General features: G+C 48.6%; 1 protein-coding gene across 1 annotated transcript in view; it reads right to left on the bottom strand.

Moving 5' to 3' along the window:
- cadm1a (cell adhesion molecule 1a) overlaps positions 1-13,532 on the bottom strand; it is a 519,760-nt gene that overhangs the window by 121,458 nt on the left and 384,770 nt on the right. Inside the window, 1 exon segment of the mRNA XM_072238556.1 lies at positions 1,668-1,805. Coding sequence (XP_072094657.1) covers positions 1,668-1,805 — 138 coding nt within the window.

The raw sequence follows: 13,532 nt of genomic DNA, 5'->3' as shown, positions 1-13,532 counted from the left end.
TGGAAGAACTCAGCAGGTCAGGCAGCATCTATGGAGAGGAATAAACACAAGAAACTCTGCAGACACTGGAAATCCAGAGCAACACACACACACACACACACACACACACACACACACACGCACACAAACACACCACGCACACACACACAAACACACGCACTAACACACAAACACACCACGCACACACACACAAACACAAACACACACACAAAATGCTGGAGGCCAGGCAGCACCTGTGGAAAAGAGTAAACTGTCGATGTTCTGGGCTGGGACACCTCATCAGGACATTGCTGGAATGCAGATGTGGAGGCCTCAGAGAGGGCGCAGAGGAGACTTACAGGACGCTGCCTGGATTGGAGGGCATGTCTCATGAGGAGAGGTTGAGTGAGCTCGGGCTTTTCTCTTTGGAGCAAAGGACGATGAGAGGTGACTTGATAAGAGGCGGAGATCGAGCGGATAGTTGGAGAACTTTGTTCCCCCAGGGCAGAACGGGCTACCACAAGGGGTCATAATTTCAAGGCGAGTGGGGTGGGGTGAATGGCGGATGAAGTCAGAGGTAGGTGTTTTACACAGAGACTGGTGAGCATGTTGATCGCCTTGCCAGGGATACTGCATCAGGGAAAAGTTAAGAAACTGTTAGATCCTTTTAAGTTTCTTTTAATAAAATTTTCTTAAAAGTTAAGATAATAGAAAAGTGGATGGCGGTGTGGGGAAGAAATGTCGGATTGATCTTGGATTACACCATGTCAGTACAACATCCTGGGCCGCGGGACCTGTACTGTGCTGTGTCAATGTAAAACACTTCATCGTCAAAGGATTCATGTTGAAATACAGGCTATTTCTTCGTTGGTGAATTGTGTGTGTGTGGCGGGGGCGGGGAGACCTCCTACCTCTCACATCAGCCGGCTGGGTGCCGGCAGGGGTCTGGAGAGAGGATTTGGCAAGTGATGGGGAACGGGTAACTGTGATTAAGCTTCTTGCTGCCCCTGTAATGAGGGAGGGGGTAGGTGACAGCTGGTGGGGATCTGAAGATGTCGAAATAAGGACCTCGACTGGGGTGGTGGGGCGTACGGGGTAAACTCGAACAAGCGACGCTGCGGACAGTAAAGTCGAAAGAGCGAGCTGCTGGCCTTCCCTCCTGTCCGTGGCAGGAGTGATATCTCTCCCCCTCGTTGGTGAGAGAGAGCGAGAGAAAGAGCCCTGTCTGTGACGTCGAAGTGTTGGGACAGAGAGTAGTTTTTTGATGGACTCCAGATCACGGGTCTCTTTGAGGGGGGGCTTTGCCATCGCTTGCATGGTGGGTGCTGGGGTGGGGGGGGTGGTTTGATGTTTTTGCCGTTGCTTGTGCGTGGGGTGGGGGGTTGACTTGGGTTTCTGACATTCTCTCTCATTCATTCTTTGGGTTTTTTTTCCCTTTCTCGTTCCGTGGCTGTCCGCGGAGGGTAAGAATTTTAGGTTGTATGCCGCGTACGTTCTCTGACGTAAAACGGGAACCGTTTAGCCTCGCTTGATGGCGGTTGGAGCTCCTCTCTGCCGCCGTGATTGGTGGAGGGAGCACAGGATAGAGGACGCAGGGAAGGATGAGGGATCGGTGGCGGTTTGAGCGATGTCAGGCACACAGCCTCGATGCTAGGCAGAAGCGGGCGAACGGAGAACGCGCCCCAGACCTTGCAGCTCCTCGTCCCCCTTCATCCACTTGATCTCCGCAGCCGGCTTGCTGCCGCTGGTGCTGCACGTGAACTCCACCTCCGCCCCTTCATTCACCACGTCCTTGTCGGCATCGATGGTCGGGGTCTCGGGCGGGACTGCCGGAGGGAAGAGGAAGACGGGCTTTAGACGAAGAGCAGGCAGATGGATAGTTACCACCGATGCTCCCTCCGAGGCGTCAACCTTTCGCTCTCAGGGGGCAAAGGAATTGCACAGAGAATTTTTTTGTCGAGGTTAGCTTTAGGACCCGGGGGTATTCCACTGTACTACTGCCACAAAAAAAATTCATGCAATGTGTGTGTGATGTTAACCTGATTCTGATACAGGTCTCTACTGTGGACGGAGAGTGGGAAGTGGGGCAGGGAGAGGGGAATCCTAGTTGTGAAAAGGGGAAGGGAGAGGGGAATCATGTTTGGGAAAAGGGGAAGGGAGAGGGGGGATCATGGTTGGGAAAAGGGGAAGGGAGAGGGGGAATCATGGTTGTGAAAAGGGGAAGGGAGAGGGGGAATCATGGTTGGGAAAGGGGAAGGGAGAGGGGAATCATGGTTGGGAAAAGGGGAAGGGAGAGGGGAATCATGGTTGGGAAAAGGGGAAGGGAGAGGGGGAATCATGGTTGGAAAAGGGGAAGGGAGAGGGGAATCATGGTTGGGAAAAGGGGAAGGGAGAGGGGAATCATGGTGGGAAAAAGGGGAAGGGAGAGGGGAATCATGGTTGGGAAAAGGGGAAGGGAGAGGGGAATCATGATTAGAAAAAGGGGAATGGAGAGGGGAAAAATGGTTGGGAAAAGGGGAATGGAGAGGGGAAAAATGGTTGGGAAAAGGGGAAGGGAGAGGGGGAATCATGGTTGGGAAAAGGGGAAGGGAGAGGGGAATCATGGTTGGGGAAAAGGGGAAGGGAGAGGGGGAATCATGGTTGGGAAAAGGGGAAGGAAGAGGGAAATCATTGTTGAGGAAAAGGGGAAGGGAGAGGGGAATCGTGGTTGAGAAAAAGGGAAGCGAGAGGGAAGCAGCAGAGAGGCATTCTGTAATGATCAGTTAAGCAATTGCCTAAGTCTTCTGGCACATTACAGTCGTTTGAGTTGTCTCTGACATTTCCTTGACATATGTCAGCAATAATAAATCCGATTCTGGTGTGGACTCCTCTGACCTGTGATGGACGTGCTCCTGCAGGAGATTCAGGCTGCTGCCAAGCTCTATGTGCTCCAAAACACACATGCAGTGTGCAATTGAACACCAGGCAATTAATACAATTTCATCCATCACACCTCAGATAATATAACTCTCCTCTGAAAACGAGCGCCGCGTACGAAAGCTGGTTGCGGATGTCTGCTGCGGCGGAGTCTGTAAATTCCCTGCGGTTGCTGTGGCGATGATGTTCCGTGTCATGTATCCCATCATCCTCAGTCCCTGACACCAGAAGGACTGATGTGGGGGGTGGTGGTGGTTAGTGGGGGTGGGGGGGGGGGGGTGCACAAGAGCACGTTGCCAAAGTTACCCGTCGTGTCAAAGCCATGCGGGTAGCTACCGCCTTCTGTTCACCAGGGGTTGGGGTGGCTGAATATTACCCCCTCCCCTGGCACAGCCATTCCCTGGTTTGTGGGGAGGGGTTGGGGTGGGGTGGTGGCCAAGAAAATCAAAATACATCTTCTCCTTCCGGTAAAAACATCCTTCCCTCCATTCCACTCTTCTTCAAATCCCCACTTCGATTTCTTACCTCTTCTCCTCACTTGCCCATCACCTCCCCCTGGTGTCCCTCCTCCTTCCCTTTCTCCCACGGTCCACTCTCCTCTCCGATCAGATTCCTTCCTCTCCAGCCCTTTACCTTTCCCACCCGTCACCTCCCCCTGGTGTCCCTCTTCCTTCCCTTACTCCCACAGTCCACTCTCCTCTCCGATCAGATTCCTTCCTCTCCAGCCCTTTACCTTTCCCACCCATCACCTCCCCCTGGTGTCCCTCCTCCTTCCCTTTCTCCCACGGGCCACTCTCCTCTCCGATCAGATTCCTTCCTCTCCAGCCCTTCACCTTTCCCACCCATCACCTCCCCCTGGTGTCCCTCCTCCTTCCCTTTCTCCCACGGTCCACTCTCCTCTCTGATCAGATTCCTTCCTCTCCAGCCCTTCACCTTTCCCACCCATCACCTCCCCCTGGTGTCCCTCTTCCTTCCCTTTCTCCCACGGTCCACTCTCCTCTCCGATCAGATTCCTTCCTCTCCAGCCCTTTACCTTTCCCACCCATCACCTCCCCCTGGTGTCCCTCCTCCTTCCCTTTCTCCCATGGTCCACTCTCCTCTCTGATCAGATTCCTTCCTCTCCAGCCCTTTACCTTTCCCACCTTTCGGCTTCCCAGCTCTTTACGTCACCCTTCACTCTCCCCTCTCCCGGTTTCACCCATCACCTGCCACCTTGAACTTCCTCCGCTCCCCCGGACTTCTCACTCTGACTCCTCATCTTTCTTTTCCCCCAATCCTGATGGAGGGGCTTATCCCGAAACACCAAGTGTTTACTCTTTTCTATAGATACTGCCCTGCCTATTGAGTTCCTCCAGCATTTTGTGTGTGTGTCTGTGTGTGTGTGTGTGTGTCTGTGTGTGTGTGTGTGTGTGTGTGTGTGTGTGTGTGTGTGTGTGTCTGTGTGTGTGTGTGTTGCTCTGGGACTTCCAGCATCTGCAGATTTCCCTTTGCGTGTGGGCCCTTGCGGAAGATGCCGGGATTGAACTCCCGACCCTGACGCTCTGCGCTGTAAGAGCGCCGGGCTAACCGCTGTGCTACCGTTGGCGTATCTTGGTGCACGCTGCTGCAGTAATCTGCTCTACTGATATAATGAACCCCTACACTGACAAGAACATCACAGCGTACTTCGCAAGTGATTGACAGAGCAATCAAAAGAAAACAGCGTTGTCAAATTTACAATGCATCTCCGGTGTATAAGGAGGAGAAATAATGCCAAATGTGACAATGTTACAAAGCAGAAGTTTAAATGGGGGTTTACTGGCATAGATATCTTATGAAATGTCAAACATTATAACTTGAGTGGCTTACTCATTCGACAGATTTCTCAATCCTCCAGTCGCACGTTCGTCCTGCAGAAACCCGAAACTTATTTCCAGAGATACGCCAGGTATCTCCCAACTGCAGATGAGAAATGAGGCTGAGGATGAATGGCTGTATTCATTCAAAAAAAAGGGAAAAGATTTGCGCACAGCACAAGATTGTTGCGCGTACTGGCCGTTACAAGTTCGAGGGAACTTTGATCAGCGGTGGGTGGGAAAAGCAGTTCCGACTTCCTGGGCGTCAACACCTGTGGAGATCTAACCTGGCCCCAACAAACAGCTGCACTTCATTGAGAGCTTGAGGATGTTTGGTATCAAAGACCCTTTAGGGCTGTAAACTTCGCCAGCCCCATCACAGGCACTAGCCATTGAGAACGTCTTCGGAAGACGGCTCAAAAGAAGATGACATTCCTCATTAAGGACCCCCATCAGCCCAAGGCGTGCTCTCATGGCTACCATCAAGGAGGTACACACACTTAACACTTAAGGAATAGCTTCTTCCCCTCTACCATTGAATTCCAGAGCGTTCCACAAGCTTATGAAATCTCCCTCGCTAATTTTGCTCTCTTTTTGGCCGCGTTGCAGATTTCACCCACAGAAATGCTGCTCACCAGATATAAATATATATATTTTTTTTGTGTGCGCGCGTTCGGCGCCACTCTCTGCAAACTTGCGGGTGAAAGTCTCAAGATACTCAGACCACCCCATCTGGCACCAGCGTCATTGCACAGACAAAGTCGCTCAGATCACATTTCCTCCCCCATTCTAAGGTTTGGTCCGAACCTCTTGGCTGCGCCCATGTGATTCGGTGCGCGGGGCTGCTGCCACGTGATTGGCTGATTAGAGATGTGCGTCAGCGAGCCGGTGTTCCGCCTGCGCCCGATGAGGTGGCCGCTGAGTGGCTCCCAGTGATCACGAACCCCATTCTGGTTTGGAGCCGACGCCTCACCGCTCCAGAGAGACCCGGGCTCGACCCTGACTTCTGCGTGGAGTTCTCACATTCTCCTTGTAACCCCGTGACCCTGCTTCTCCTCTCACATCCGAAGGCGTGCAGGGTGCTAACCAGCAGGAGGGGGTGCGTGGCTGGAGAACTGAGGGAGGCTGAGTTGGATACGGGTGCCCCTCATTGGTCGGGATGGACCATAGACGTCTACGCTGCGTACAGACGCCAGGGCAGTACGATACAGGGAGCAAGCTGTCGCCCGTGCAGCAGGGCACCCTCTCTCCATGTAGCTGATGAATCTAAAACAGGGCCTCCCAACATTTTTTATGCCCTGAACCCCGACATTAATCAAGGGGTTCATGAACCCCACCTTGGGAAACTCTGATCTAAAGGAACGGCAGAGACCAGATACAGTTTGGCACCAGGAGTTGCCAGTCGGCGTTGAACTCAACGTCGGACTGCCTCAGGGACTCCAGCTCCGGATTTTTCCCTCGGGGTTCACTCCCGAAGCCTTCCCCGTGAGTGGGTACACTGTGGGTACATTCTGTACATACAAGAATTGACTCTTTCATAACATTTGGAAAAGACAAAGACAAAATAAACACCTGGGGAATTGGGACAATAGCTGTCAGTGACTACGCACCTATATATTTATCTGTTGATTTTGACCTACAACCAAAGAATACCGTTTGGAAACTAAACTCAAGTCTACTCAATGATCCCTACTTTTAGGAACAACTTAAAAAAGAAATTGGTCTTTACCTAGAATTCAATGATGATGGACAGATTTCACCTCCCATACTCTGAAGGCTGTCTTAAGAGGGAAAATTATAGCGATATCTTCATATAAGAAAAAAATAAGGAATAAAACATTAGAGTAATTACAAAATAGACTGAAGGAACTGAAAAAGAAAACAAATCGAATTTGGCACAGGATACATTAGAGGAAATTTTAAAAATTAGGAATGAAATTAATAGTTTGGTTACACAAGAAATCAGGAAAAATTTAATGTTTCTGAAACAGAGACACTGTGAAAGTGGATCTAAGTCTACAACTGAAGAAAAAGATAGTAAAAAATACAATTCATAGAATTAGGGATCCAAGAACAAAAATGATAAAAAATAAGCTAAGTGAAATTCAAGAAGCTTTTGAAATGTTTTATAAAACTCTATATTCCAAAGTTCCAGGGGGAAGCATAACCCAAATTGACACTTTCCTGAATTCTCTAGAGTTACCCACTTTAAGCGAAGGAACAAAATAGAACAATGACTGCTGACATGACTGAAGCTGAACTAAAAACTACAATTGGTAGGCTTAAATTAAGCAAGTCACCAGGATCAGATGGGTATACGGCAGAGTGGTATCAGGAGTTTAGAAGTGAGTTAATTCCTGTCTTACTACCCACACTGAACTGGGCTCTAAAAAAGGCACAAATGCCACCCAGCTGGAAGGAAGCGATAATCTCAGCTATACTGAAAGAAGGCAAGGATAAAATGGAATGTGGGTCATTTAGACCAATATCCGTTCTTAATGTGGATTATAGATTATTTACCTCCATCATGGCCAAACGATTAGAAGAGTTTCTACCCATACTGATACATAAGGATCAGACAGCTTTTATACAACAATGCCAAACACAAGGCAATATACGAAGGACACTTCACATTATGGATCATACACAAAAAAATAAAATCGAAGCAATAATGATAAGCGTGGACGCTGAAAAGGCATTTGATTCGGTTAATTGGAATTTTCTTTACAGAGTTTTACACAGATTTGGTTTCCATGACACAATTATTAAAACTATACAGGCACTATACGACAACCCTACTGCTAGGATTAAAATCAATGGATATTTATCTAATAGTTTTACCCTAGAAAGGGACACGAAATGGGGTTGTGCATGGTCACCGCTACTTTTCGCATTATATCTGGAACCATTAGCTCAACACATCAGACAAAATGAAGATATCAGGGTAATTACTATTAAAGGGACAGAGCATAAATTGGCTTGTTACGCAGATAACATTTTGATCTATCTAGGGCAACCAGCATACTCTTTACCTAAATTGATGCAATCCTTTGAACAATATGGTCAATTATCAGGATACAACATAGATAAAACCCAATTACTTTCATATAACTATAGCCCACCAAAAGAAATCGAAAGTCGATAACCCTGGGCATGGCAAACAGAGTCTTTCAAATATTTGGGCATCATTATGCCAAAGGATTTGGCAAAATTATCAGAATGCAATTATCAGCCTATATATAAAAAAAATTAAGGAAGATATAACAAGGTGGAACCTAATTCCTTTTTTCAGTCTCAGTTCAAGGATTGAATCTGTTGAAATGAATATATTGCCCAGACTATTAAATCTCTTTCAGACCCTATCAATAGAGATTAATCAGAATCAATTCAATGAATGGAACAAAATGTTATCAAGATATATATGGCAAGATAAAAGGCCTAGAGTTTGTCTCAAAACTTTGCAATTAGCCAAGGAAAAGTGGGGATGGGGCCTACCTTCTCTTAGAGATTATTATTTTGCAGCACAGTTGAGAGCCGTGATATGCTGGTGCAATCCAACATATGACGCTCAATGGAAAAACACTGAGGAGAGGATACTTCCCATCCCCATACAGGCAATTTTGGTTGATAACAACCTACAAAGTTACATAAATACTATTGATAACCCATGGGTGAAATAGACTCTTAAAATATGGAAAACTATTATAAAAGAATATAAACTAGAGGGAGACATTGCAATTCTTAAATGGTGTGCATATGACTTGGATTTTACGCCGAATAAACTGGATGCTAGATTTAAGGACTGGACAGCTAAAGGAATAACAGTTCTTTGCAATATAATGAAAGAAAGAACACTGTTCAGTTTTGAAATGCTCAAAGAGAAACACTTATTAGAAAAACAAGACTTTTACTGGTATCTACAGATGCGACATTATGTTAATAGGATGGTTAAAAACGTAACCAAGGCAAGTACATGTCTGATAGAGCTATTTAGAAAAGCATATAATTCAGATAATGGTAGTAGAATCATTTCAAGTGTGTATAAGGGTTTGTCAAATTTTAAAACACATTCGACTTCATATAAATGGGAGAAGGAAGGAGGGATAATTATATCTGAGGAAGACTGGACAGTAATATGGAGGTATCAATGGAAGTGTACCAGTTCACAGAAATGGAGAGAGTTCGGGTGGAAAAACTTGACAAGATATTTTATTACGCCCTCTCAGAAATCCCATTATGATAGTAACCTCCTTATTTGCTGGAGAAACTGTGGAAATCAAAATGCAAACCATTATCATATTTTCTGGGAATGCCCCGTTACCAAAGACTATTGGAGTGGGATACACAATGCCCTACAAGACATCTTTAAATGTGAAATACTCTTAGAGAGTAAGACCATATATTTTGGGTATGTACCTCAAGAACAGTTGAAAAGAGATAAATACTTAATGAATGTACTGCTGGTGGCTGGTAAAATGACCCTTACCAGGAACTGGTTATCACAGGAGCCCAACTTTAGATGTATGGATGGAAATTATAATGGACATTTACAAAATGGAGAAGATAACAGCATCTGTTAATCTTAAGTTGGAACAATTTGATTCATACTGGAAAAAATGGATTAACTACATAACACCTCATAGGCCTGATTTTATTCTCACAAGTCAATGAATATGTTGTAAAAAAAATCACTCCCTACTCTGTACATAGTTTTCTTCTTTTGATTGTTCTCTCTTTCCTCTCTTTTCTATAAGTGTATACCTCAGATAAATATTACGTGGAGATTTGTGGCAAATATGATTATATGATATATATGTACAGTATCTGAAATACATCTTATGGAAATGTTTCTTTGGTGATGAACTTCAGTAAAAAATAAATTGCAAAACAAAGAACCTTAAGTTAGTGGTGACATGTACGTACACTGATTAATAAGTTGCACTTTAAACTCTGACCTGCAAACTGAAAGAAGAAATTGTGGATTTGCGTGCTTTTAACAAGGACCCTGCACCCTCCGCCCCTGTACGTCCGGGAGAAGTTGTGGTGAGGCAAGGGTCAACGTAAGGCCCAGATGACGATAGGTTGCGGACAGAGTGCAGACTGTCCAGGCAAGGGTTAACAGAATGTCCAGGCTCTCTGCAGCCCACACAAGTAGGTCTCTGAAGGGCAGAGTTTCCATTGGAATAGCAGATCACCAGGGTCATTTCGCTCACTGGAGATGACGCTAAGGTTGCGAAATACGCACACCAATTAAAGGACAATTGGTGCACGAACTTCAATGTGTCAGGCGTCAGCCTGAAGTTTCAATTGACTTTTACCTCCCGCCTGCATTGTAAATGGCAATTGTTTCCGCAAGTAAAGGACTTGAGCACGCACAGTTGACCGGATGGTCAATAACCGTAACTGCTAGTCAGTTCTGTGTGCACACGGCATTTTCCTCCTGCTCAAAGAGCTCGGGTCGGCGTGGCTGACGGGCGGTCGCGCTGTTCTCCCTGCGGACAAGGAGGGCAAAGCACGCTCGAGGAACGAGGGTGGGTTTTCTGGGTCCTGCTCGTCGGTGCCCAGCGCAGGGTCAAGTGTGCGCAAAGGATATTGGGAATGGCCAGGGTGGCGCGCCGCGGGAGGGGTGGGGGACGGTGGTACGGGTGCAGGGACACCCTGCCCTGAGACACCAGGCAAGGTCATTTGGGTCAGTGGATGCCAAACAATCGGTTTATTGATCATTACAGAATGTCTCTCTGGTGCTTCCCCTCTCCCTTCCCCTTTTCCCAACCATGATTCCTCTCTCCCTCCCCTTTTTCCCAACCATGATTCCTCTCTCCCTTCCCCTTTTCCCAACCATGATCCCCCTCTCCCTTCCCCCTTTCCCAACCATGATTCCCCTCTCCCTTCCCCTTTTCCCAACCATGATCCCCCTCTCCCTTCCCCTTTTCCCAACCATGATCCCCCTCTCCCTTCCCCTTTCCCAACCATGATTCCGCTCTCACCTCCCCTTTTCCCAATCATGATTCCCCTCTCCCTTCCACTTTTCCCCAACCATGCATCCTCTCTCCCTTTCCGTTTTCCCAACCATGATTCCCCTTTTCCTTCCCCTTTTCCCAACCATGATTCCCCTCTCCCTTCCCATTTTCCCAACCATGATTCCCCTCTCTCTTCCCCTTTTCCCAACCATGATTCCCCTCTCCCTTCCCCTTTTCCCAACCATGATTCCGCTCTCCCTTTCCCTTTTCCCAACCATGATTCCCCACTCCCTTCCCCTTTCCCAACCATGATTCCCCTCTCCCTCCCCCTTTTCCCAACCACAATTCCCCTCTCCCTTCCCTTTTCCCCAACCACGATTCCCCTCTCCCTTTCCCTATTCCCAACCATGATTCCCCTCTCCCTTCCCCTTTTCCCCAACCATGATTCCCCTCTCCCTTCCCCTTTTCCCCAACCATGATTCCCCTCTCCCTTCCCCTTTTCCCAACCATGATTCCCCTCTCCCTTCCCCTTTCCCCAACGATGATTCCCCTCTCCCTTCTCCTTTTCCCAACCATGATTCCCCTCTCCCTTCCCCTTTTCCCAACCATGATTCCCCCTCTCCCTTCCCCTTTTCCCCAACGATGAATCCTCTCTCCCTTCCCCTTTTCCCAACCATGATTCCCCCACTCCCTTCCCCTTTTCCCAACCAGGATTCCCCTCTCCCTTCCCTTTTTGCCCAACCATGATTCCCCCTCGCACTTCCCCTTTTCCCAACCATGGTTCTCCTCTCTCTTCCCCTTTTCCCAACCATGATTCCCCCTCTCACTTACCCTTTTCCCAACCATGATTCCCCTCTCCCTTCCCCTTTTTACCAACCATGAATCCTCTCTCCCTTCCCCTTTTCCCAACCATGAATCCTCTCTCCCTTCCCCTTTTCCCAACCATGACTCCCCTTTCCCCAACCATGATTCACCTCTCCCTTCCCCTTTTCCCAACCATGATGCCCCTCTCCCTTCCCCTTTTCCCAACCATGACTCCCCTCTCCCTTCCCCCTTTCCCAACCATGATTCCCCTCTCCCTTCCCCTTTTCCCAACCATGATTCCCCTCTCCCTTCCCCTTTCCCCAACGATGATTCCCCTCTCCCTTCTCCTTTTCCCAACCATGATTCCCCTCTCCCTTCCCCTTTTCCCAACCATGATTCCCCCTCTCCCTTCCCCTTTTCCCCAATGATGAATCCTCTCTCCCTTCCCCTTTTCCCAACCATGATTCCCCCACTCCCTTCCCCTTTTCCCAACCAGGATTCCCCTCTCCCTTCCCTTTTTGCCCAACCATGATTCCCCCTCGCACTTCCCCTTTTCCCAACCATGGTTCTCCTCTCTCTTCCCCTTTTCCCAACCATGATTCCCCCTCTCACTTACCCTTTTCCCAACCATGATTCCCCTCTCCCTTCCCCTTTTTACCAACCATGAATCCTCTCTCCCTTCCCCTTTTCCCAACCATGAATCCTCTCTCCCTTCCCCTTTTCCCAACCATGACTCCCCTTTCCCCAACCATGATTCGCCTCTCCCTTCCCCTTTTCCCAACCATGATGCCCCTCTCCCTTCCCCTTTTCCCAACCATGACTCCCCTCTCCCTTCCCCTTTTCCCAACCATGATTCCCCCTCTCCCTTCCCCTTTTCCCAAACGATGAATCCTCTCTCCCTTCCCCTTTTCCCAACCATGATTCCCCCACTCCCTTCCCCTTTTCCCAACCATGATTCCCCTCTCCCTTCCTCTTTTCCCAACCATGATTCCCCTCTCTCTTCCCCTTTTCCCAACCATGATTCCTCTCTCCCTCCCCTTTTTCCCAACCATGATTCCTCTCTCCCTTCCCCTTTTCCCAACCATGATCCCCCTCTCCCTTCCCCCTTTCCCAACCATGATTCCCCTCTCCCTTCCCCTTTTCCCAACCATGATCCCCCTCTCCCTTCCCCTTTTCCCAACCATGATCCCCCTCTCCCTTCCCCTTTCCCAACCATGATTCCGCTCTCACCTCCCCTTTTCCCAATCATGATTCCCCTCTCCCTTCCACTTTTCCCCAACCATGCATCCTCTCTCCCTTTCCGTTTTCCCAACCATGATTCCCCTTTTCCTTCCCCTTTTCCCAACCATGATTCCCCTCTCCCTTCCCATTTTCCCAACCATGATTCCCCTCTCTCTTCCCCTTTTCCCAACCATGATTCCCCTCTCCCTTCCCCTTTTCCCAACCATGATTCCGCTCTCCCTTTCCCTTTTCCCAACCATGATTCCCCACTCCCTTCCCCTTTCCCAACCATGATTCCCCTCTCCCTCCCCCTTTTCCCAACCACAATTCCCCTCTCCCTTCCCTTTTCCGCAACCACGATTCCCCTCTCCCTTTCCCTATTCCCAACCATGATTCCCCTCTCCCTTCCCCTTTTCCCCAACCATGATTCCCCTCTCCCTTCCCCTTTTCCCCAACCATGATTCCCCTCTCCCTTCCCCTTTTCCCAACCATGATTCCCCTCTCCCTTCCCCTTTCCCCAACGATGATTCCCCTCTCCCTTCTCCTTTTCCCAACCATGATTCCCCTCTCCCTTCCCCTTTTCCCAACCATGATTCCCCCTCTCCCTTCCCCTTTTCCCCAACGATGAATCCTCTCTCCCTTCCCCTTTTCCCAACCATGATTCCCCCACTCCCTTCCCCTTTTCCCAACCAGGATTCCCCTCTCCCTTCCCTTTTTGCCCAACCATGATTCCCCCTCGCACTTCCCCTTTTCCCAACCATGGTTCTCCTCTCTCTTCCCCTTTTCCCAACCATGATTCCCCCTCTCACTTACCCTT

This window comes from Mobula birostris, chromosome 20, assembly GCF_030028105.1.
Source record: "Mobula birostris isolate sMobBir1 chromosome 20, sMobBir1.hap1, whole genome shotgun sequence".
Taxonomy (NCBI): domain Eukaryota; kingdom Metazoa; phylum Chordata; class Chondrichthyes; order Myliobatiformes; family Myliobatidae; genus Mobula; species Mobula birostris.
The sequence above is the reverse complement of the archived record's forward strand: the minus strand, read 5'-3'. Positions and strand labels throughout refer to the sequence as shown.